The sequence below is a fragment of the Sturnira hondurensis genome, unplaced genomic scaffold (genome assembly GCF_014824575.4).
Source record: "Sturnira hondurensis isolate 20B ecotype Veracruz unplaced genomic scaffold, ASM1482457v3 Scaffold0011378, whole genome shotgun sequence".
Taxonomy (NCBI): domain Eukaryota; kingdom Metazoa; phylum Chordata; class Mammalia; order Chiroptera; family Phyllostomidae; genus Sturnira; species Sturnira hondurensis.
Genome location: NW_028084009.1, coordinates 5,585,500 through 5,610,715, shown reverse-complemented (window position 1 = coordinate 5,610,715; position 25,216 = coordinate 5,585,500). Strand labels below are relative to the sequence as shown.

General features: G+C 58.6%; 1 protein-coding gene across 1 annotated transcript in view; it reads left to right on the top strand.

Moving 5' to 3' along the window:
* Positions 1 to 25,216, top strand: part of BMP7 (bone morphogenetic protein 7) — a 71,217-nt gene that overhangs the window by 32,047 nt on the left and 13,954 nt on the right. Inside the window, exon 3 of the mRNA XM_037059959.1 lies at positions 18,070 to 18,218. Within this exon, the coding sequence (XP_036915854.1) occupies positions 18,070 to 18,218 (149 nt within the window). The remainder of the gene's footprint in view (positions 1 to 18,069; positions 18,219 to 25,216) is intronic.

Sequence of the window (25,216 nt, the reverse complement as noted above, 5' to 3'; positions counted from 1 at the left end):
CGTGATATCATGCAACCAACTGGAGTGGCCATGGGTAATGGTGTGAAGGGATTGAAACCCCCAAACCGAAAAGAAACGGAGAGCTCTCAGCCTTCCACCAACCAGGCCAGGAACCAAAAGCTGGTGTCGAAACACGCTCATTTCTTGAGCCTCTTTAGTTTCCTGGTCTTCCATGAGGTAAAAAGGCTAAGAGGATGGGCTGGACCACGTAACCAGCAACTTCTACAGTTCCAAGGTGGACAAGGCCAAGGTTGTCCCAGCCATTGGCTGAGTTTCTGGGTCTCCCAGGGATCAGACTTTCACCCCTCTCCTTGGCACCCTTCTCCTTGGTAATTACTGGAAGAGAGAGGGGTGGGCATCTCCTGATGGGGGGGCTCTAGCATCTTCAGTTAGAAGGGGGACCCGTCACCCCAGCAGGGCGGTGGGGACCATTATCGCCTTGTTTGTCAGCTGCCGCCACATGGGGGGTCGTCTTAAACACTGATAAAACCAAACCTGTCTCGAGTGTTTCCGATGTCTTGCATTTGTTAGCTCTTTTCATGTCCATGCAGCCCTCTAAGGCGGACCCCGCAGAGGGGACACCAATAAGGGTTGATGGCAGTCTGTGGGGCCATGTCGATGTTGAGTCCCAGCAGCCGAGGCGGAGAAGGCTCGCCCCCCCGCCCCGCCACCCTGTGCTGGCCAACTGGGGCTCATGTCACACCGTTCTGACCTCCGTCTGTCTGATGGGTGACGGATGGAACCTCACTGGATTGACCTTGCATTTTAGAGCCCCTGTGGTACTGGAGCCTGAGTGTGGTGCAGGGGAGGCAGCAGACAGTCACCCCGAATTTTACTAAAGGTACTCAGGTGTCCCACTTACCCCTGATGGGCTGTGCCCTGGCCCCAGGCCCAGTTACAGAAGAAACCTCGAGTTCCTTCTGCTGGGGGGAGGGGGGGTGTGTATGTTTGCTCTGTACTCTGACGAATCTCCAGAGACTGTTGAACCAGGACCTGTGTTTGACCTTTCTCATGAGGGCAGAGTAATGGGAGGCCCGCCCAGTGCCCAAAGTTGTTTGTCCGAAGCACTTGTGCAAACCGGGAGCCCGGCTCACTCCCGGGCCCCCGGCAGGCTCCGCCACCTGCCTCCAAACTCCACCAGGAGGCTTACCCTCAGGAATGTAGCCAACCCGACTGGGGCTGGCTGAACAGACCTGGAAGGGTGTGCTGGTATCACCTGTGCTGCTCTTCCTGCAAGCTCTCTGGGCAGTCGCTGTTCGATGGGGCACTGGGGTCGGTCCGGGTGCTGCTGGCGCTGGCCCCTCGTGCCGTGAGTGGGGGCCCGCTTCAGGACTGCCCGTGTCCTCGGCACTGCTCTGGATGGGAGGGGTGCCAAGCCCACTGGGCCCACGGCCCCTGTGCACACCCGCTGTGCTCCATGCACTGGGAAGTGCGCCAGAGACCCCAAGGCGGGCAAGACTGGCATGACAGAGGGCAAAGGCCCTTGGAGAGAGCAGCACAGAAACCTGTGATTTTTTCATTCAGCCGCCACTGAGCTCTCCGTGCTTGCTGGGAGGCCAAATCCTTTGTCAGCAGATGTTTGAGCACCTCCTGCATACCGTGCACTGCGGAAATCAGCCCCGGCCTCCAGGAGCTCACGTCCAAGGCCAGGAAGTGACGTGACAGGTGCAGAGTATGAAGTAGGGGTGGAGTGAGAGGCGCTGGGGGGGAGGAAGGGGCTGCTCTCTGTAGATTCCTGAATTTCCTTCTGTCGTGAAAGAAGGAAGCAAGGCCTCATTCTCCAGCAGTTAAAATGTCACATTTTAAAAAAAATTATTATTGTTGATTCCTTAGTGGGTTGTTTTGTTTTTTATTCCAGAAGTAAGACCATCGTACCATGTAGTTCCCCAGGTGGGACAACCCAGCTGGTAGGAGTGTGGGTTTGAGTCCCAGCACTCTGCCCCAGTGCGGTCTTGGGAAGCAGTGACCCCTTGGAGCCTCAGTTTCCTCCCCTCTACAGTGGGGATCATGACCGCATCTTTCCCCCAGGGCTGGGGTGAGGATAAAGCAGGTCAACCTACTTATAACATAATAACTGCTCAGTGAAGTTATACTAATATTAGGATGGTCACTATTGTCGTCATCACCATCATTATCATCACTGCCATCATCTCAGGAATGCAGAGACCTCCTCAGGCACCTGGGGAGCTGTGGCCCTTCTTTCCCTGTCTCTGCTAAACATCCAGGGGGACGAAAGCCCGAGCTTGTGTGGAGGTGGCGCCCTTGCCTGCATTTCCTCAGCCCTTTACGCGGAAGGGCCCGTGGCCGATGGATTCCCAGGGAGGAGCCCAGACCCTGCCCCGCCGCCCTGCTGTGTGGCCTGCCTGCTGCGGCCGCCCAGCTGTGCAGATCTGCGACATCTGGCTCTGCCTGAGCTCCAGGAAAGCCCCAGGGTGCCGGGGATTAGCTGGCCGGGGTTGGCCTCAGCGTCTCTCCCCTTGTGACAGCCACTTTCCACCAAGGCCTCTTGATCTCTCGGAATCCAGATTAAATTCCAATAATGAGCCGAGCTGGAGGCCTTCCACAGCCCTCGGGCCCAGCTTGCAACATGGCCCCAGACAGCTGGAAAGGCGTGCTGGGACCGCCCTTGGCAGGCTGCGGGCCAAGGCGGGCTGAGAGGCAGGTCTGAGGTCCGTGCCCTTGGCTCCACTGGCCTTGCCAGGGGGCGCCGGGGGCCAAAGCTTCCGAGTTTTGCCCTCCTTTCCTGGTCCCCACGCCCAGGACCTGGCCAGCGGGGGCCCAGCTTCTTGGAGCTGGACCCACACATCTGTCTGTCCCCATTGGCTTAAACTTCAGTTTCAGCTGAAGGTGAGGGTGTTTGGGGGTGGAGGGTCGCACTCCTTAGCAACTGGTTTCATTTGTGGAAATCAGACTTTGTGCTTCCCATCCCCACCCCCTGCCCTGCCCCATCTGTAGGGGCTGTGGGTGCTCTGTGAGATACCCCCCTGGGTTGGGGGCACAGGCCTTCAGGACAGCAGGACCCACTCACAGGGCGGTGGTCACTGCCCAGGTCTGGAGAATGTGGGCAGCTGGATGAAAAATGTCCCTTGGTCTGTCCCAGGGACTTTGGCTGCCAGGAAGGTGACCTCAGAGTGGTCTCCGGGGCCAAGATTGGACAGTGGCAGCCTGAGTCACTGTGAGGATGAGGGAGCTGTCCCTGCAGTGGGCTGGGGAGGGAAAGGCTCTGGCTTGCCAGCTCCCTGCAGCCCCCAAGGTAGCCCCAAGTCTATAAGGAGTGAGGAGGCAACCCCTGTGCTGCCCGGCGTTGTGGGGGCTCTGCCTCGTGCAGCCCCCCAGCAGCCCAACCCAGGCTCTTAGCTCCCCCCACAAGGAGGAGGCGTCGCTGGGCTCCTCAGCAGTACCCCCTCTAGGGAGCCCATTCTGGTGACATTCATGCCACTTACCAGCTCAGCTCAGCCATGTGGCTCTGGGGGACCAGGGTGAAATGCAGTTTGGGGTCAGCTGGCTGGGGTGGCGCCTGAGCTTCAGCCTTTCTGTGCCCCCCAGGGCACGGCCTCGGGGTTAAGTCCAAGGGAACAGGGGAGAAGGTTCGGGGGCACGGGGTGTGGAGGACTTGTCAACAACCCTGCAGCAGCGTCCCCCAGGGCAGATCCGGGTGTCAGGTCCTCACACCCCTGTCTGTGTCTGTCAAGCTAAGCAGGGTGAAGGGCTTGGGAGCAAGACTCTGAATTTTTCTGACCTCTGTGCCCCCAGGCATGTCTGGGCAGAGGGACAGGGTCACCCTCCAGAGCACCCCCCACCGCCTACCGGCTCCAGGCTCGTCCTCATGTGTTGCACTGGACACTGCACCTTGGCTGTGCACCTTGTCGGGGACCCTACGGAGACCTGTCCTCCCACTGACCTGTGTAGCAGCTGCTCAGAGCGGGGAGGTGACTCAGCTGAGGTCACACAGCTAGCGAGCGAGGGGCAGAGTCAGGACCGGAGCTCGGGTCTCAGATTCTGGGCTCACGTTCTCGGCCACCAGTACCTCCCACTTGTACTGGCTTCCTCCCCTGGGGTTGGTGCAGGGCAGCGGGGCCTCTCTCTCCACCCTGCCCAGCGCAGGCTGGGGTGGGGCTGGGCGCCAGTGTGTTTTAAAGCTCCCAGGTGATTTCCTGTGTAGCCAGGGCCATGGGCAGGTGGCTAGGACCCTCTTCCCCCTCCTCTGTGAGCCATCTTGTGCCCACGCAATGGCAGGGGACAGATTTCTCCTTATAACAGGGCCCCAGGTGCCCTTCGGCCTGGTCCCCCAAAGATGACTGTTTTTCCCCCATGGGAGGACTGGGCCCCAACTGTGGTCCACGCCCCGACTGACAGTCTGACCAGCACAGGGAGGTGGCTGGCTGAGGGTGCAGGGCCCTTCGGGCTTTGGTTCTGGAGGCTTCTGGAAGGTTCTGGAGCCTTCTTGCTGCCCCTGAAGGCCTACGTGCCAGGTTCCATGTCTCCTGGCCTCTGTCTCTCGCCAGCACACCTCAGCCCGAGGGTGTGAGCTCTGGTTTGGAGCCGCTTCCTCAGGAGTTTCCCGGTCATCTCCCAGCTGCGAGGAGGGGGCGAGGAGGGGGCAGCGGCTGCCAGGGCCCCGCCGGAACGGCCTGGAAGGTCAGAGGAGAGCACGCCAGAGAGCAGCCTCCAGGTCAGGGGCGCCCCGGCCCGCTTCCTTGTTGCCCGTCTCCGGGCCCTGGTCCAGACCCCGCTTGGAGCAGCTTGAGCAGGGACCAGGGGCTGTGGATGTCTCTTGGTCCCCAGTGGGGTCCTGTCACGAGTGCCGAGGGACCACTCTGGGACAACCCTGCACCCTGGGACCCGTCGTTGGCAATGATGGCAACACTGTGTCCGGTCCAGTCAGCGCCGGTCACAGCACAGTCGGCCTGCCCTGCTTGGTATCCGGGCCAATGGCCTCTTGGCTTCCTGTCCTGCGGGCTGAGGCCAACGGGGGGCGGGGGTCCTTGATGGCTTTTTATCTTTGTGCCGTTTATTTCCTTCCATAAGCCATCCCAAGCCTGGCTGCGCAGGGAGAATGGGGGGGTACGGGGGCGGGGGGTGGGGGTCAGTGGTGCCGGATCTGATTTGTTGAGAGCTTGTGATGGAGCAGGCCGGTACTTAGCAAGGGGCACGCACCCTGTCTTATTCCTCCCAACAGGCTCGAGAAGTCTGTTTTCCCCTGTTTTGTGGATGAGGTCACTGGGACACAGAGCAGTCAGGTGATCCTCCTCAGGCCATGCACGGGAGGTCAAGTTCAAAACCAGTTAATACGCAGAACTTCGGGTACAGGGGCCCCACCTTTAGAACTCAGATACACTGGTCCTGAAATCACCTTGGCACTGAGGACTTTCAAAGCTCCCAGAGGGGACTCGCTTGCTGCTCTGTTCTCTTCCTTTCAGAATCTGGGGGACCTTGGATGAGTCCCTTCACCCCTTTAATGGGGTGGGCGATGCCGCCCCTGCTCCCCCCACAGGAGTGCTCAGGCAGCGCTGGTGGGGGGCCAGGACTCCTCCTGGCGAGCAGATGGGAGCCCGGATGACTTTCCGGGAGAGGCAACACCGATCGTATTTACCAGGCTCGCTTCCTCCGTGTCTGTTCTGCTCCCACCCCTCCTCGTGGACCAGACACCCCACTGCGCAGCTCACGGCAAGCCCATGCCCCCATGAAGTGGCCTTGAAGTGGCCCCTTGCAGGCCTGCCTTGTGGGAAAGGGCTGCTCCTTTTACGTCTCAATTGATTGGGCTGTTGTCTCCCAGATTCGCCGTGTGATCTTCACCACCTCTTTTTGGGCACCACCTCCCTGGACTTGGGAGAAGAGGTGGCTGCCTCCGTGAACAGTGACAATGACAGAGGTGATCGTAGTGAGCACTCAGTGTGTAGCAGACACATTAGTCCTTCCAGCACAGCCCCCCAGGGGGGTGCCTTCCCCCACCTCATTTCAGACAGGGAAACCGAGGCACAAGACGACGACGACAGTAGGGGAGGAAGCTTACCCCTTCCCCAGTCCCATTTGTTTGCCTCCCTCGGCTGGTGGGCACATCTTCATTCCCGTTAATGCGTCCTGGGAATCGGCAACAGTGGGGAAACACATTTTCCGCCCAAGGAAACGGAGGCGGAGAAGACAAAAGACCTGCGCAGCTTGTCCCAGCGGTGCTGACGCATCTTTTGTCCCTGGAGCCTGGCACATAGTAGGCACTCAGCAAAACACATGTGCGTGAACGGATGGAAGAAGGACCAAGGCTCTTCCAGCGCCCAGCGCCTTCTGGGGCGCGGCACAGGCGCGGGCGCGCAGATCCCTGTCCGCCGAGTGACTGCTGGCCTAGGAGCGCCGGTCCCTGCCTCGCCACCACCCAGAGCCTCCGGCCACGGCCAGTCCGTCCTGGTGTCCTCTCCTCCAGAACTGAAACCTGAGAAGGCCTTGTTTGCCGTCTCTCTTCAGCATCTGAGCCCAATTTCCAAAAAGTGAAAATTGCCCGTAATTATAATACTTTTCGATCTTAGGGCCGTTTCCCTGTGATGAGTATAATTATATTATTTAGAGCTTGTGTGCCAGTGGGCACCCAAGGGTGGATTGGTTCTCGTCTGCAAACAGGGGGAACGTTGCCTGGGCCGAGGCCCCGGGTCCCCTGCGCTGGGATGAATTTGGGGAGAACGGGCGTCAGTATTGGGGGTTGGCCTTATAACTTGATCTGGGGCTTTAATTCCAAAAGCACTTCATACTGGGGCCTGTGCTCGCCTATAGGAGCCTATTTTTCCAAATGTATTAACATCTGTGTTTCATATCAGGGCCTGTAATTGCTTTAGCCTTTTTGGCAGGAGACAAAGAGAATTAATATTTTTCAATTTGGTCATGGGCGGTCATCTGTGGCTGGGAAGGAAAGTGCCTGCTCAAATGTGAACTCAGTGAGGACGGGGAATGCAGGCTCCCCAGAAGATAATGTTTTACAGGAGTCAACCCCAGGAAGGAAGTGCTTGGTCATTCTGAGTTCAGGGCAGGAGCAGGCCTCTGGGTGACCGCTCACGGTTCTTCCCAACACCCGCTCTCCCTTTGTCTTCCCTCCACCAGCCTCTGCTGTTATCTTCCCCACCCCCCCACCCCCCTGCCCCAATACCCACAGCCCTGCCTTCTGCCCATCCGAGAGTGTCGGGAGGAAAGCCGACACCTGGCCTGCATTCCAGTGCACACGCTATCGCCTCCCATCTGGGACCCGAGGCAGGCATTGCTAATGGATTGCAGCACTCCTCCCTGCCAAACCTGGACACGGCTGTAGCCGCAGCCGCACCACCGCGGGAGGCAGACGCTGCTCTCGCTGCTCTCCGAGTGCAGTTGCCGTCCAGGGGACCCTGCTTGGCCACTGGCCTCAGGTCAGGTCTCCTTGGAGCGGACCCTGAGGGGAGGGTTGTGTCTGAAAGTGAATGGTTAGGAAACGTTTCCTGATAAGGGGAACAGCATGGGGAAGTGTGTCTGGAAAGGTGGGCACCCAGGCCAGGGGGCCAGGCCACATGGAGCCCCTGGAGGGTGACTTAGGCTCCTTCTGCCCAAGGGGCCTCTCAGCTTCAGCACTGCTGACATTTGGTCACTCTCTGTCGCGGGTCGTCCTGGAGGTTCACGGCAGGGGGTTGAGCGTACCCCCGGCATCCACGCACAAAACGATGTGGCCAGTTTCGAAGACCACGGGCGTCTCCAGACACTGCCAGATGCGCCCTGGGAGACTCGACCTGCCCTGCTGGGGTGGAGGGACAGGTGTCAATCCCCGGATACCCACCAGTGATGTGGGGGCTGGCACCTGAGAGCCAGGTAGAAGGACCTGGGGTGCTGCTGCTTTGCTTCTGGACAAGCCCCACGGGAGGCTGTGCACCCTGCCCAGGCTTCATCGTCCTGGCTTCTTCCTGCCTGTGTGGCTTGCCCCTCTGTACCCCCTAAAACACCGCTCCACACCAGCCCTGCACTGCTCCCAGGCTTCCCTAGGCCCCACAGGCTGGGACGGTAGGGCTTCTGGAGTGAGACCTGGCTCTTCCTCCGGGACTCTCACTTGGGCCCGCAGAAGGCTTTCTTCCCTCGACACCGTGGGTAGCAGATTTGGGCTCACCCTTCGTTCCTGGGGTTGGGCCCACAGTTTGGGGGAGTGAGAGGGAGGCCTGGTGGTTTGAGAGTCAGTTTTGCACATGAGACTGAGTTAGAGGAGTCCCTTAAGAAACCCATTGACGTCAGAAGAGAGGAAATGGGGTCCCTCCTGGGCTGTTTGTTACATGTTCGTGAGCCTTGAGTTCCCAGGTGAGGACTTGACGGGAGAGGCCTATGGCCCAGGAATTCCTGCACCAGGCTGAGTCTCGATGCCCACAGTGTCCCCTCCTGTCTTTTTTCCATCCCGGCCTCCCTCCCAGCATCTCTCAGGGTCACTTCTGAGACAAACTGCTCGCATTCAAGCCATAGACTCAGAATCTGTGCCTGGGGGAGGTGGTTCCTGGAGGATGATGGAAAATGAGCGTCCACCTGGAAGGACTGCGGTGGGTCAGTGGCGGGAGGAAGCGTGGCACCTGGCACACTGACCGAGGGGCCGTGGCCCCGCCTCTCCTGTCCCTCCCCGCCACTCTTCTGTCTGCGGAGCAGCGGTCAGGATGAGTCAGACACCCCTCTGAGTCCGAATCCAGTCCTTCTGATCTGTCCTTGGCTTTCGGAAACCTTGAATCTGGTCATTGAGACACATGGTTCTGTCTGCAAGTGCCGCTGTTAAGTTCATTTTCTTTCTCCCTTGTCCGCCGGCTGCCCTTCACTTTTCTGCCTCTGGTTTGGGGATCTTAAAACAGCCTGTGGTTCTTTAAAAAAAAAAAAGGTAGGAAAGATGACCCAGCCCGATAACTGTGTTTGTGTTGGTTTGTTTGTTCCTTGAATGTGCGTGAAGAGGCTGCATTTACCTCCTTCTATTTTGGGCCGGAGCTGGAGGCAGGAGGAAATGGGGCGACCAGGGGAAGTCTCCACGATGCGTCTGGGTCCCTGGCGTCTCGCCCGCCCACCTCCACCGTGCCAGCCACACGCAGCTGCCCAGCAGCGTGGGGTTTCCAGAGCCGCCTCAGGAGCTCCGTAGTGCTCCCCACAAGGCCTGGTTTTCCCAGGGGAACCCCGGGGGTCTTTACGTGTCACCACAGACCTGTCCCTGAGCACTGCCACCCCCAGTGTGACTCACTGCTCATCACTCACGAGGTTGGAATAGGAAGACAGAAACTCTGGGACCCAACCCTGGGACTTGTGAGCAAGCGGGGGACAAGAGTCAGGTTCAAAAGCAAATCTGATGTTGGCTTTTTTCCCCAGCTGTGGCTCCCTGTAGTCTGCGTCCTCTGGGTTCCTCCTGACACATACGGCTGAGGAGCTGACTCTGAGGCTGGGGTGGCCCGAGAATGGCCGAAGTGAACCCCAAACAACTGGCAACTTCCCACTGGGGGTTCTGCCAGGGGTGGCGTGGCAAACCCCTGATAACACAAGCAGGCCAGTGGGAGGTGGGGCGCACGCTGACCAGTGTCTGTGACCCGTGGGCACAGGGCGGGGCAGCCGGCTGGAGCCCCAGGGAATCGGAGGCACCTGAGGGCTCTGGAAAAATTCATTCTTCCTCCTTCACTAAGACGAACTACAATCAGTGATGCCAGGAAACCCCCTCGGCCGGTCAGAATGCTCTGAGGACACCAGCGCATCCACTCACTGTAAACTTGAGACCCACTGCGTTTGCTGTTTGCTACAGCGGTGGCAAGCAAAGTAGGTCTGGTTCCTGCCAGGAGGGGCTTGAAATCTCGTGGAGAGTGAGGAAACCCTGGAGAACTGTGCAAGCCCATTCAAACACCAGCCTGAATGCTAGAAGGGAGGGTCTAGAGGGCCGCCAATGAGGATTCGCCCATCAGGGAGGATTCTTCGCCCATCAGGGTGTTGGTGGGAGTGTCCCTGGGGAGCTGAGGGATGAACAGGTGTGATGGAGAGAAAAGGATAAGGAACAGTGTTCCAGGTAGCGGGAACAGAATGTGCGAAGGCCTGTGGGCAGCTGGAGCCTGGGCAGCTGAGGGTCCAAAAGGAAGCTGCAGTAGGAGGAGAACGGGTGAGAGGGTGTCAGGGGGATGGGCTACCCGGGGCCTTGGAGGGAGGGTGCCCCCCTGGAGTTATAGTGCTTCCTTCCTTTCCCAAAAGTTTCCCACTTCAGACCTTCAGTTACGTGTTACAGAAGACTTTAGGGCTTTTGGGCTTTTTATCCTAAGAGCTAATCAAGGGTTAAGGCAGGGCAGCTACCTGTTCAGATTTGAAGGTCCGAAAGCCTGAGCGGCCCACTGGGGGCGAGGCCCATGGAGCGGAGGAGGCAGCTGTCCCTCCACCCTGGGAGCACCTGCAGGCTGCTCTGAACCTCGCTCTCCCCCAGGCGGAGCAGAAACACCCCCTCCCAGGTGCCCTGGGCTTCCTCGAGCTCTCTGTGTGGCACAGAGCCAGGCATGTCCTGAAGGAGGGTCGCCTGACCTGGTTGTGAGCTCCTTGCCTTAAGCCCCAGGCGACTTCAGTTCAGTGAGAGAAGGTCCAGACTGACGCTTGCGGTCTGCTCCTTCCCAGAGCCGGAGGCCGGGCCCTGAGCTCTGCAGCATCCCATCCACTAGACAAACAAAAGAACCTCAAGGACAGAGGTGGGCTGGTCCAGGGTCACTCCCCTGGGGTGGCACTGTAACTGCCTGAGGACCCAGAGCCTCGTGTTGTAACGCCTTTATTCCCGACCACCCGAAGTGGGACCTGGGACCACCCTGGGGACTTCCTCCCAGAGAGGCTCTTGTGCCCCGCTCAGACCCCCAGGCTGTGTTCTCCTTCGGGTGGGGACACCCCGACACTGCAGACACCTCCCTTGCAGATGGGAGCACCGTCCACCTCCGGCTGTACTCCTCCTCCCTCTCTCCGTGGTCGCACAAATTCAAGACCCTCTTCACACGCCATGGCCGGAGTGGACGTTTCTTTGCCACATGACTTTCCAGAGCCTTCAGGGAGCGAGTGTGCACTGTGAAATTTCTCAGCAGTAGAAATTGTGTGGTTCTTCCCAGCCCTACTTAAATACAGAGATTTTTTTGTGTAAAGATTTTTTTTTAGAGAGGGGGAAGGGAGGGAGAAAGAGAGGGAGAGAAACATGGATCGGTTGCCTCTCAAATGGGGACCTGGCCCGCAACCCAGGCATATGCCTTGACTGGAAATCGAACCTGTGACTTTTTGGTTTGCAGGCCAGAGCTCATCCCACTGAGCCACACCAGCCAGGGTGAAACACAGAGCATTTTGGATTTTTGACGCTCTCAGTTTCTTCTCATGTTTGTCCTTTGAAGGAGAGGCGTTTTTCAAGACCTCAATAAACGTCAAATCCTCCCTTGTAGATGGGAAACCCAGACCTCGATGGCCGCTGACTCTCTTTCTGACCTTGACCGAATGGGCTTCCCGAAGTCAGGACAAGAGTGTACTTGACCTTCTGCGAATGCCCAGGTGCGGGGGTGGGAGAAAGGAGGGAGAGAGACAGGCAGACAGAGGGTCACCGAGCAGGGAAGCCGTGGGCTGCCGACTCGTGGGAGGAGGATTCCATGCGTCGTTGTGTATTTTTCCACCTTTCTCCCCAACGACTTAATTTTAGTCTTCCTGGCTATGCAGTCTTAAAGTGCGTTTAAAAAAAGCTTTGGACCTCCCTGACTTCATCTTCCCGCCCTGGGGACGCCAGGGACTGTGTGGCGACGGGGTACATACGAAGGCAGGGCACTCCCTGAAGCCCGAGGTGGGGTGCTGGGGCTAGGCCGGGTCCTCCCCAGCCTGGGGTTCAGGAGGGGCACTGCCTGAACCGGGGGCCTCGCAGCTGCCACGCCCGACTTCCTCCCAGGCTCCTTTGATCTCCTTCCCAGGCTGGCTTCCCTACAGGGCTGGTGTTCGCAGGCTGGTCTGACTCCAGGTGCGAGGAGCTGGCTGCCCAGCCTGACTCACCCGTAGCAGCAACATGCCTGCCTTCCTCCATGACATCATGGTAGCCTGGGAAGCTCTGGCTTCTCCGTCGCTCTGTCCCTGCTCTCTGCCTTCCGACGAGCGTGCTGCAGGCTGACAGCAGCGCTGCTTGAAAACGTCCGGCAGTGAGGTTTTTCCAGAGAGCTGCAGGGTGAGGGAGAGTCAGCTCCTGACCCTGAGTGGTCGCCAATCCCCTGGGGGAAGGGGAAGGTCCTAACCACTGCCCAATGCTCTCCCCGGCCCCCCCAGTTCTCTTAGGGCCAGAAACTTCCCGTGGCCAGAGAAGCCTTGCAGGCTCCAGCCACCAACCCCCCCACCCCCCAAATTCCCCGCTGGCCTCGCCCATCACACCGCACAGCCTGTCTGCTCTGCCGGAACGCCCTTCCTGCCCTCCTGGCTGCCTCAGCCCTGCTCATCCCAGTGCCCTCCCTCAGCAGACCCCCCCCCCCCGGGGCACGTTCTCCCTGAACACCTTCACCCCCCGACGTCCGGGCCTTTCCTCTGTCCGCTGGCCCAGGGGACGCATCCCTCTCCATCCTGCCCCTAATCAGGGCTCAGCAACCCTCACTGCGAGATGCGCCCACAGCCACTGGACCAGGGCTCCGTCTCTGGTGGCCACAGTTCCCCGGCTCCAGCAGAGAGCCCAAGACACAGGAGCCCAAATCCCTCCAGGGATTTCAGGAATTCAACTCCATTTGTCCCCTCTCGCTGCTGTGACAAACGACCAAAAACTTAGCAGTTTCAGGCAACCCAAGTGGACTGTCTTACAATTCTGGAGGTCAGAAGTCCCGATGGATCTTCTCCGACCAGGGTCAGGGTGTCCCAGGACTGTGTTCTCCCTGCGGCCCCCGGGGGGGGGGGGTCTGTCCCCTCCTCCTTTCTATCTCCCAGAGCTGCCTGCAGTCCTTGGCTCCTGCCCCCTCTCCCCCACCCCCACAGCAGAATCATCCCTCTGACCACTGCTTCTGTCCTCACAGCCCCTTCTCTGATCCTCCTGTCTCCCTCTTTCACGGATAAGGACCCGTGCAGTGACTTAGGGACTGTCTGAGTTGTCCTGGGCCATCTCCCTTCTCAGAAATCCTCCACTCAATCACACCTGCCAAGTCCCTTTGCCACGGAAAGCATGAGGGTCACAGGCTCTGGGATTAGGATGTGGAATCTCGGGGCAGGGGTTGTTATTCTGCCCACCAGAGTGTCTGAAGTTCTCTCTGATGGGGCGGGGCGGGGGCCAGCACTTGGGACTGGACAGGGGCTGTCCCGGGTGCTGAGGCAGGGGCACTGGGTGGCCCAGCTGGAGCCCGTGGGTGCCCTGGCTCTGGCTCCTGCCTGGAGGCCCTTGGGGCCAGAGCGACCCCCAGATGTCCCTCTCAGCCCCGCTTTGCTGTTTCAGGGCTGGATTCCCTGGGGCCGTGTGTGTGTGCGGAGTGGTCATTTCCCCGAGGCCCCGGTCCAGGGCGTGACACCCACCCTGCGTACCATGCGGGGGTCTTACTGCCCCTGGAGTGGATCGTGGGTGAAGGCCCCCGAGACCATGGTTCCTAAATAGTCTCTAAAGAGCCAGAGAGGGGAGAAAAACGACTTTCCACCTTCCCAGGTTGGAGATATTAAAATATCCACTTTTCCACGGCGGTAGCCCTTTCTGGGGGAAGGCCGGCTCAGAGACACGGGGTGGACGCCAGCCCCGGTGGCGTGTGTGGTCCTCCTCCTCCCCCTGTGGGGGAGGTCCCACTCGTCCTCGTGGTGTCCCTGCGAGGAGGAGCCTGCAAGCCCCAGATACACTCTGTCCTCGGGCGAGTGGTGAGACCTTCTGAGTCTTCCTTCTGGGTGGTTCCACTCTGCAGTGGCTGCTGCGTCCCCAATGAAGTTGGGCGCTCGGCGGGGAGTGGAGTGCCCAAGGTGGTCCCTCACCCAAGGGCTGGCTCAGTGTCTCTCACAGGCCTGCCTCCTGCACGGCTTCTGCCTCCTTCCCCTTCCTGCATCCTGGCTCTGATCCCTTGACCTTGACCCAGGTCAGATCCCTTCCCCCAGTGGCCAGCTTTCCAGAGAGAAGTGCTGAGCCTCTTCCATTCTAGCCTTGGACATGGCAGGGTCCCCTTCCTCAGGCTCGACTGGTTACAGCAAATGGTGTGGTTGGCCCAGGCTTCAGAGGTGGCGCAGACTGGGCCGATTTATGGTAGAGCTGCGGATGGGTCCAGTGATAGCCGGAATCGTTAGCGGTCGGAGTTGCAGAAAAGCTACCGCTGTGAATGTGCAGATACAACTCATCTGGTGGATTTTGGGGTCAAATGACCATCCTTTGAATGGATATACAGTCTGTTGACGTGTGGGCCTTTGGAAGTCACGTAATGACTGGGGCCAAAGACAGATGCATCCCCCAAATTTCCTGCAGTCTCTCCAGGAATGCACGCCAACCCCTGTGTCACTGGTCGGAACTACAGAGAAGCCCCAGGGAGCCCTGACAGTCTGTCCCTGGGTGGTCCCCACTTGGCTGGCACCAGTCGCTGGAGAAGGTGGCATTATCCTCACCTCACAGAGGGGAAAACTGAGGCTCAGTGTGCATCTGGCTTGACCTGCCTGCCTTCTCTATTTCCCACCACCTAGAGCTCATCCCCTCTAGAATTTTCCCTGCCTCATGCAATGTCGTGACAAGAACATGCAGGATTCATCAATTTCTTGTGTCTCTCGTCCCTTGGGCAGAGGGTGAGCTGAGGAGGTGGTGGGTTTCGGTGTCCCAGTGTTTAGATCGTGTATAGGGTCTGTCAACGTGGACGAATGGCCTCACCTCCGAACTTTGCTCTGCTCATCTGTGAAATGGGGATGGTGATCTCACTGTCGGGGAGTTTCGGGGAACCGGAGCCAGGAAAGCCTTTAGGATTTCAGCAGTGGGCCTGGCTGAGTCTTACCCACCTCTGCTGCCCTCCCCTGGGCCGGGCTGGGCAGGCCAGTGTGTTCAAGGTAAATACACGTGTCACAAAGGGCTCGTTCAGTTCCTGGACCTAAGAACTACTGTGTTCTAATAAGATGCTCCAGGTGGCAGCCAGGAAGTCCCACGTTCCCACCTATCTGCCTGGACTTGGCTGCGGAGCGATTTCTCCATGGTCCCGTCCACGTGGGCCCACCTCTCGCCTGGGCCTTCCATAGGAAAACAAAGCCTGCGTTGGCACCTCGCTCTTCCCACCTCAACAAGGCTCCCCTGTCCCGATGCCGTCACAGGAAGGTTTGGCTCGTCCAAGCCTGGCTGGAACAAAGTGCAAGCTATGGCTCAGAGGAGGCGAGCCGGCGTATCCACGTTGATTCACGCGGGTGAGTCAACGCCAGCCTAAAACAGCTGGCCCTCGGAGTCAGGGCCTGTAATGAGAGAATGCTTAGTATCGCTTGGCAGGGCCTTCGCTCCTCCAAGGCCTAATTCTGTTCTGTAAGTTACTATTTATTGTTCTGCTGCCCAGAAGGGCCTGTCCAGAGAGCTGGTCACATTTTCCTACAAAGAACAATTTCCCAGCAAAGTCACCACCCAGGTGGTGTGGGTTGTTTGTACAGGGGCCCCGGGAGCCTGACTCAGGAGGGGAAATTGTTTTGGTTCCGAGTGGTGTTTCTTCTCTCATCGAATTGTTGAGGACAACTCACCGGCTCCTTGACAACCTTGGGGGCCCTCTGCGGCCAGGAAAGTCACCAGGGCAGACTGGCGAGGAAGCCAGCAGGAAGTTCCCTTACGTTTCCCGTCTGTGCGGCCATCCCTCCGTCCAGCGCTGCTGCCGCTGCCTCTGGAAGGCTGCTGGGAAGGCGGGGACGGGTGGGTCAAAGGAGATCGTCTCCTTGTTGTGACTCAGTTTGGACATGCAAGTCAAACTTAGGGTCTTCCGAATCTCTGTGTCTCTGAAAACACTCCTTTGCTTTTATCATGTTTCTGCATTAAAGAGAGGACTCCGGTTGGACTGGCTAGGAGACCGTATAATCACTGTCTTATATTGTGGCTACAATTCCCCAATCTGGGATCAGAAGGCCTACTTCATTCATTTTATTCCATTCCACATCTCATGCATTGTGTAAATCAGCGTTTTCTGAATTGGGTTCTGGAAGTTGGTGAGCATCACTCAAAGAGGGGGATTTCAGGGAGCTGTGGTAGGGATAACCCCCCCGTTCCTGTCCTGTGCCTTTGGTGATGCTGTCCCTCACCGTGGAGTGTCCTGCCCTTCTGTGGCCAAGGGCTGGGCACGGACTTCACTAGGCCAAGTAGACTCTCCACTTCCAGACTTTTGGGTGAAGAGATGCACAGGGCGAGATGCAGCTCCAGTTCACGCCTCCGACCACCGTGGTGAGCCATCCCGCACCCTCACACGGGCCTCAGCTGCTGTCTGTTTCCGAGCCTGGTTCTCCACCCCCACGTTGGCTTCTCTGAGTGACCGCTTCCTGTCCTGCTACACGTCCAGTGGGTCCGAGTTAAAGTGAGTTTGAGACACAGGCAAACACTGCAGATTCAGTGTCTGGGTGGCTTCCCGTGAGTCGAGGGCGCACTGACACGCGTGGTGAAGGCCTGATGTGTTTGGCACGCAGCCCGCTTGTAACGCAGCCAACCCCACACGCTTGCAGGTCTCCAGGCTGCACGGGGCGGTGAGCAGGGATGGTTGGCCATCGTTTCAGAAGGACAGCAGGGGACAGGGGCCGTGGGAGACATGGGCCTCATCTAAAGGGGCACCTGCTGCTCAGCTCCAGCCAAAGGCTAAGTGGGTGACAACTACCCCTGGACACGAGCAAAGGGCGTGTCCAGAAGAGCTGTCTTCCTGTGTGGTCTTGAACTTGGGCTTACACATGGCCTGGACGGGTTCCAGTCCTGCCTCGACTTCCTAGCAGTGTGACCGGACAGCAGCTCTGCCTTTCTGAGCCTGTTTCAAGGTCTACACCAAGGCCCAGGTAGCGTATCCACCTTACGTGGCTCCTGTAAGGACTCAAGGGCACGGGGCCGGCCAGGCATTTCCACCCAGGGCCTGGCACATGGCGAGTGCTCAGTGAGAGTTGTTACATGTGATCGCTTCATCTGTGAGCAGAGAACATTCACCCTTATTTCCAGGAAAGTTAGGTCATTCAGGTAAGCTAGAGATTGCCGATGGCAGGAGCCGGTTGGGTGTTGTCGCTCATCGTTCCCCAGTGCCTGGCGCGGGGTGGGGGCTCATCTATTTTCATTGACTAGCAAGAGACTCAACATATTGAAACTTGGAATCCTTACCATTGAAAGCACAAAAGAGATGTTATAATGCTTTATATACTAGAATTCTATCTAGGAATGTAAAATCCACCCACCCACCCTCTCGTCCACCTGTCATCCAACCGTTTACCCATCCTCCATCCCTACAAGCTCAGTTGGGTCCGACCTATCTTGCCACTGCAGCACGTGAGCGAGAGAGAAGTCCCGGGCTGCCTCTGTCAGTGATATCAGTCCAGGGGTCCACCTCCTGACGCCGGTGGGCTCCGGAAGAGACCACGGAGCCTGGAAGTGAAGGGCGTCTGTGCTGGAACCCAGTTTCCTGGGCTCGAGCCCCAGCTTGGCAGCTTCCTGGCTGAATGGCCTGGGGCAAGTCATGGTTTTACCTTGTAGTCGACGGAGATGATGATGTCCCTCCAACTTGGGACTGAGAGACATGAATGTGAGAATGTGTGTAGACACTTGGGACAGTTGTCACCTGGCAAACGGCGAGTAATTCAGCAAGTGTGAAGTCCTGTCCCTGAGCCATCCAGCAGCACGGAGGTCGTCTAACTCCTGCCTTTCTGGACTCCGTCTTCCTGGCACCCTGCTCACAGATTTCAACGGCAAGCTTGCCTGGTAGCCGCGTTCTGTGCCCCGTGTGCGTCTCTTTGCACATTTCCCTTAGTCCCTTTTCCCACCGCAGCTACTGAGGGTCTCCATGCCTGGATCTGGGTCTGATGCACCCAGCTCTGGGGACCAGCAGCCCCTCTCCTGCCTCCCCACCCTGCACGGTCCTCGTCTCCATCAATATCTGGCTAGATCACCAGGTGACTGAGCCACGACCTGCTGACCCAGACCCTGTGTCTCCTCCTCTCTTGCAGGGACTCAGACCTGTTCCTGCTTGACAGCCGCACCCTCTGGGCCTCAGAGGAGGGCTGGCTGGTGTTCGACATCACGGCCACCAGCAACCACTGGGTGGTCAACCCCCGGCACAACCTGGGCCTGCAGCTCTCCGTGGAGACCTTGGATGGTGAGTCCCCAGCCACCTTCCCTGCTGATTCTGATGTATCCTGGACCGATGCGGGGTCTCCAGAATGCTTGTGCTTATTCCCATCAAGGGTAGCTTCCCCTGGCCCTCCCCAGCCAGTTCTCAATATCCAGCCTTTTGGTCCCAACCGAGAGCAGCCGCTAGCTCCCCTGCATGCGGTGATTATATAGTAGGCACCTGCTATGTGGAGTCAGGCCTCTTTGCTCTGCATGGTCCCACAGCAGCAGTGATCGATGTGCCGACTCTCACCCACCCCGGGGCTGTGGCATTAGAACCTGCACTTGAATGAGAGCCCTGGTGATCACCCAGCACACAACGGCTTGCGACACACTGATGCGCCTCCTGTACCTCAGGACACAGGACATCCTGGGCTGTCCTGTGCATTGCAGGATGCTTAACGGCATCCCTGGCCTCTACCCACTCCATGCCAATAACTGCTCCCAGTTGTAAAATCCAAAAATGTCTCCAGACATTTCACAGTTGCCCCTGGTTAAGGACCACTGCACTGGTTGGTGCAGGGCATCAAACCCCTTTCAAGAAACTGAAAATGTGGTTGAGTCACAAATACTTGGAGAATTCACTGTTCGCCTCCCCCCAGCCCCCAGCACCATTCACCCCGCTCCGCACATTCGTCTTCTCCAAGAAGGGCAGATGGGAGAGTGAGTGAAGAGCTGGGGTGGGCCTGGCTGTGCCGATTTCTTCCCTAAAGTGTATTTCTTGTTAAGTGGGGATGGTGTGGGGTATGTATCTTCTTCCAGCACCACTTTTAAGGGAGAAAACAAAATAAAACAACAACACTTACTGTAAAGTAGGTTAATGCATGCCCATGGCTCCGAATTCAGTGGTTGCAGGTGTGTGCCTCAGTGAATAGTGTCCCCAGGCTGCCTTCCCCCAGCTGCTGAGTTCCACTTCCCAGAAGCAATTGCTGATTTCACACATTAGGGTATTTCTTCAGACATGTTCTCTGGGTATTTCAGCAATTACCTATAAGTTCTGCCTTTCTTTTTAATTTTTCTCCCACAAGTAGTGGCAGAGTATATATAGTGTCTTCACCTTGCTTTTTTTTTTTTTTTAAATCTGGCAACTGAACCTTGAAGGTTAGTCCTTTTTAGCGAGTCAAGAGCTTCCCCGCTCGATAAAGGCTGGTGCGTGTTTGCACGTGTGTGGAGCGTGCCTCTGCCTCTCACTGGCTTTGTGGCTTACTCCAGCAGGCAGGCAGTGGGGGCCTGGGCCCTGGGGTTGTTCTGAGATTAAAGGAGGGTTTGAAAACAGTGCCTTAACACGTAGGGGGAACCACCCTGCCACCGGCGGGGCCACCACCGGGCGTCTTGTTAAAACGCAGACTCTGATTCAGCAGGTCTGGGCGGAGCCTGGGAGTCCGCATTTCCAACCGGCCCCCGGGCGATGGAGAGGCCGCTGGTCCCTGGGTGGGGCTTTTAATTATCCGGGACTGGGAACAGGACCGGACTCCCAATCCTCACCCTGGATGAGAGCTGTTATTATTATTGTTGTTGCTATTGCTACCGAGAGTGACTTACCCAGCCCCCTGGGATGGATGACTGGCTGTTTTCTGGTCTTTCGCTCGTACAGGCAGGGCTGCAGTGGAAAACCTCAGTGCACACGTCATTGTCCCTCGAGTGAGTGCTGCTGTAGGACGGATGCCTGCGAGTGGCCCCGTTCGTGGATTTGATAGACACCGTCAATTTGCCCTGTGTCGGGGTCGTTCCGTAGGCACCCCACCAGCAGCCCACCAGGGCCCCTGCTTCCCGTCTATGCCAGCACGGGTTCTCCCCCTCCTCCACGCTTGCTGGTCCAGCTGATGACAGACGGGATCTTGCAGGTTCACTTTGCTTCTCTCTGTCTTGTGCGAGGCCAAGCCCTTCCTCGGGTGCACCTTGTGCACTGCCTGCTGACGTCCTCTGCGCACTGTTCGCATCCAGTGCTGGTCTTTGTCTTCTTTATATTCTAGAGTCTTTTGGCCCTTTGCAACTTGAGCTGCGAATAGTTTCCCAGCTTGTCGTGTTTCTTTTCATTGGGGTTAAGGCTGGGTTTTGTCAAGTGGATTTAGACAGTGTTGCTGAATTGTATAACCTTTTCCTTTATCGCTCCTGGACTTGGCCTGGTTTCCTTCCTATCAGAGGCCCTGGGGAGTGTAGCCTGGTGCTCACAAGGTGCTGCCCAGAGCCAGGGCAAGGCTTGGGCGCTGCACCCCTGACCCTGCACCCCTCCCTGGGATTTGCCTGTCCAGGTGCTGGGCATGCTGTTTGGTGTGGTTGCCTGGGTCAGGGAAAGGGCAGAGTTTACCAACTGGCCAGTCTGACCAACGAGGCATGTGAGTTTGGGGACTTTTGGAATAAGGTAAGAAGTAAGTGAGCCCAGCATCTCCCAGGCCACAGGCTCACAGCTGTGAAATTCTTCCTCTCACTGCCATGGAGCTCATCCAGCATGGTGCCCACCAGAATTCCTGGGTCAGCACGGGGAATATACAGATTCCTGGGCTCCAGCCCAGACCAGTGGGTGCCATGCCCCTGAGGGTGGGCCCGGGAACCTGCCTTTTCCACAAGCTACTCGGGTGACCTGGGGCCTGGGTCAGAGTTGACACTCAGGCAAAGTTGTGCCCCGAGTTCTGGGGCACTCTCATTAATAAGATGGGCTGACTGGCTTCCTTCTGGTTCCGGGTCTCAGCCTTTTCCCTGTTAGACATCCCCACCGGTGAAAGCTCAGCAGGGCCTGCTGTGGGCGGAGGCTGTGGATTCGAGGGTTTATGTGCTGGGCAGCCTGGTGCCTGCCGGCCGTGTGCCAGCCTGCGCTGTCAGTAGAGACGGCTCACCAGCATGAATAGGAACTCCGTGGGCACCGCTGCCTCAGGCAGCGCCCGGGGAAGCCGAGTTTCTGGGTGGTAGTGCCACGCCCAGTTCCTGTGCTCACCAAGGAGGGGAGCAGACAGGCCACCGAGTCAGGGGTAGAGCATCTAACCCTTATCTAGACCCAGATGGCATCTGGCAGCCACTAGGCAATCCTGTCACCTGGTAGGGCCTCCATTTCCTACCCATACAGTGGTTGTTGGTGACAGTGACACGGGTGGGCTCCCTTCCACTCTAAGGACGCACAAACCTCTTTTCAGAAGCTTTATGTTGGCGTGAGGTGAGCCGCCGCCCACCTGCTCTCCAAATGTCGCTGGAGACCACCCAGCCAGTGCCGGTCTGCTCCCTCTTCCTCTAGCTGGGGTCAGTCCCCGCTTGCAGCAGCACAGCCGGGCCTCCGCTCCGGGGGTGTGCCGGGTGGGGAGGGGCGGAGGCCATAAACTCCCGGGCACCCATGGCTCCTCGGGAGCCAACTGCGAGTGTCATCGCATCTCCAGGACAGGACACTGCCAGAAGGAAGGCTGCCATCCGCCCATCTGTCCCTTTGTACAGAAGAGAGGAGGGGAGGCAGCCCCTCCCGGTCCGAGCACACAGGCTGCACTCACACCCCGGAGCCAGAGGTCCCGGCACATGAGGGCCCCACTGGAGTGGACAGCGTGCCCCTGAGGAGAGGGCTGTTCAGGCGGTGCTGTGGAGAGCCGGGCCCGCACTGCAGGCCAGGCCCCGGGCTGGACTCCTGCCCAGGGCAGGAAGTGGGACAGACGCTGGTGACCCTGCAGGCAGCCTTGTGGGAGCTTGGGCTGCTGGTGGAGCCTCGAGGTGCCTGGTCCCTTCATCTGTTCCACGGGCTTCATCCTAATGGTTGGGAAGAAGGCAAGAGTGAATTCGTGCAGAATGCTGAGCCCTGGGCCCTGCAGCCTGTCTGTGCTCCTGAGTGTTAGATATTGTTTTGTTGTTATTGGGATGTTAAATTCTCACTGTCACCCTGCCCAGGGAGCACCGTTGTCATTGCCACCTCTTACAGATAAGAAACAGAAGTGATGAGGCCAAGCAACTTGACCAAGTCCCTCAGGTCTAGGTACCCCTAGATGTCACTGTGGATTCTGACTCGCTCTTTGCTAGAAAGCCTTCCAAGGAATGTGGTCACCAGGGACCGGACCAGGTGTGATGAGCCCGGGGGTACACGGCTGGGCCGGGACCCTAGGGCACCCTGACCCCCGCCTGGCTGATCTTGCCGCATCCCCTTTCCTGGGAAGGACAGAGTTTGGAAAAGGAGCCAGTGGACTTCCCGCAGGACTAATCAAAGGAACTGCGACACAGAGGTGACTGGGGCAGTGTCTGGCGTTCATGGGCTCCCCTTTCCATAAAAAAAAAATACTGAAAATTATGTTTCATGACCATGTTGATATAAAGACAAATGTAATCCTGGCTGGATTAAAAATCAAAACATTTTCTCTGACCCTACACAGTTCATATTTTGTCCTCGGATTTTAGGAGACGGTAAAACATTTTCACAGGCCCCTACAAGAGTTGTGGGCGTGGGCAGGGTGCCCGAAGAAACCAGCTGGCCCTGAGCCCGGCACCCCAGGCCGGGAGTGATGCTGGCCTCTCCCTGCCCCAGCCCCGGGCTGGGAAAACCGGCTTCCTGTAGTCAGCAGCGTCCTCGCCTGCCGAGGAAGCACGTGTACCCACCCAGCCAACACCGGCTTGTACCTGAGTGAGCCGGGGACTGCTACAGACCTTGGGCTGCGGCCCAGACAGCACCGGGCTTTGCCGTCCTGTCGCTCCGGTCCTCGCAGGGAGAGGCCGAGGGCGAGGGGACCAAGTGCCGGAGGTCAGGGCCAGCCTCCGAAGTGAAGCTCTGAGGTCGGAGGGCAGCGCAGGAGGGCAGCGCAGGAGGGCTCCTGGCAGCCCTCCGGGTCCACACGCTCGGTGTTCCCCCGCGCCACCTTCCGTGCCAAAGCCATAGGCGGATGGAGGCCGCTCCGGGCTGGGGACTCTTTCCTCCTCTCGGACGCAGAAGCATCTGGCCATTTGTTCCCAAGATGAGGACTTGGCATCTTGTCTAAGTTCACGGGGTGCCCCCCTCCCTTGACCACAGAAGAAAGAACTCGGAGGCCCAGGAGGGCAGTGCTGAATCGGCCCTGCCTCTGGGACCCCAGAACACCATCTGGCGCCTCGTTTCCCTGTCTCACGCTTCCTGCTGATGAGCCTCCAGCCACTGCCTGCCATGCCCTGCACTCCGACACCAGAAGGGCCTCGTCCCTCCCCACCAGCTTGTCTCTGCGCCCCCGGAGCATTCTGGGTGTCGGTGTGCCACGAGCCTCAGCTGCTCTCCTCGGGGGGCAGGGGCCTGGGTCCCTTGTTTTGATCCTCCCAGATGGCACCGGATGGGACTGCAGGGCCCTTGAGGAATCAAGGGCCTATGCTGCTGAGGGGCGATGCCAAGCCGCAAACAGCTGGGAACGGCTGGGAGGTGAGCCATTTGCCCACGGTGGCCACGGAGGCAAAGCCGGGCACAGCCAAGGCTGGCGAGCAACCTGCCCCCGAGCGGCTGCCCCAAGGTGCCTGTGCCCTTGGGATTGCTTCACATCCTGTTTGTGCAGAAGCCGGAGCGAGAAGGAGAAGAAGAGGCCTGATGACCCAGAGCTGGGCGGGCCGTTGTGGCGGGGACGGCGGGATAGGGCCAAGCAGATGTCACCAGTGTTAACTGTGGTCCTGCTTGTCACTTGGGCCTTGGTCCATCAGGACAAGTGGCTGGAATTAATGTTTTGCACAATCAACAAGGAACATTCTTACGCTGTGGGCCCCCCAGGGGCAGCCTAGGTCCTTGGGCCTGGAAAACAAAGATGCCACAAGAAAACCTCGACGCTGCCCTGCCCTTGGGCGGGTTGTGCCCCTCACTTCCTGAGAGGCCCCACATTGTGCTCCTTGCTGTCCTTGGGCTCTTTCTCTGGGCTAGGCCTGCTGTTCTGCTCCCTGTCCCCAACTAGTCCCTGTCGCCAACTCGGAGTGATGTGTCCTTCCCAGAGTCCGGCATGCACACCACCACCCACCTGGGTCGCCCTGTGGAAGGCCTTCCTCCCTGTGCCTCAGGGAGCCCTCCCTGCCCTCGGAGGCCTCTCGGGCCGCCCCCAGCCACACCTGGCTAATTCCGCTTTCTGCACTTGCCCCGGCACCCACCGGGGATCGGCCGTGGCTCAGTAGCAAAGTCCTCAGGCACGAGTCAGCTCGTGGTGTGACTCCGTCTCTGCCCTCCCTGGCAGTGGGTCCTGGGTAGGTGGCTTCATGCCTGTGCCCTCCCCTTCCTGCTCTGTAAATGGGAGATGAGGAGTCCTGCCCCTGAGCGGGCTCAGGGCGGTGCCGGGCTCGGAGCAAAGGCTCCAGGATGGTTGTTTCTCACCTCGGTTGAGAACCGTACGGAGGGAGAGCCAGCTCTGTCAGGAGTACTTTCCCCAGCAAGTAACAGACAATAGGGTGTCTTACCTCTTGGGGACGTGTATGGTTTTCTGTACGAGCCGGGAAGGACTAGGGTTGGCGAGAGCAGAGGCCGGCAAACTTTCTGGGTCCAGAACCAGCTAGCGAGTGTTTCGGGCTTTGCGGGTCCGACATCGTCTGCCACAGCCCCGCCGTCTTCGGTGACGTGTGAGTGACCGCACATGGCGGAGTTCCCATAAGACCGTTTGCAGAAACAGTGGGCAGGCTGGGTTTGCCAGGGGGCTATAGTTTGCAGACCCCCCGGGTTAGGGGGTCAGCTCAGTGCAGACTTCTCCTCTTGGTGTGTGCTGGCATTGTGGCCTGAGGTTCATCACGGCACAGTCGATGGGACGGCAGCGTCCACATCCTTAAGGATGGAGGAAGGAAGCAGGAGGGCTGGATGAAGGATGTTCTCTTCTCATGCCGGCCTTTTTAGGGAGGAAGACATTTCCGAGGCACCTGCCGCAGCCATCCTAAAGGGAGCTGCAGGTGAGGCTGAGAAGGGTCCGAGTGGCCGCCTCCTCGGGTGGAGGACCAGGGACAAGGGCTCTGCGCATGGCAGTGGGCCTGCCCAGCCGCTGCCTTGCTGGACGCTCCCAGGGCGGGCCCTGCCTGCTCAGCTCTGGGGTGGCTGCCTGG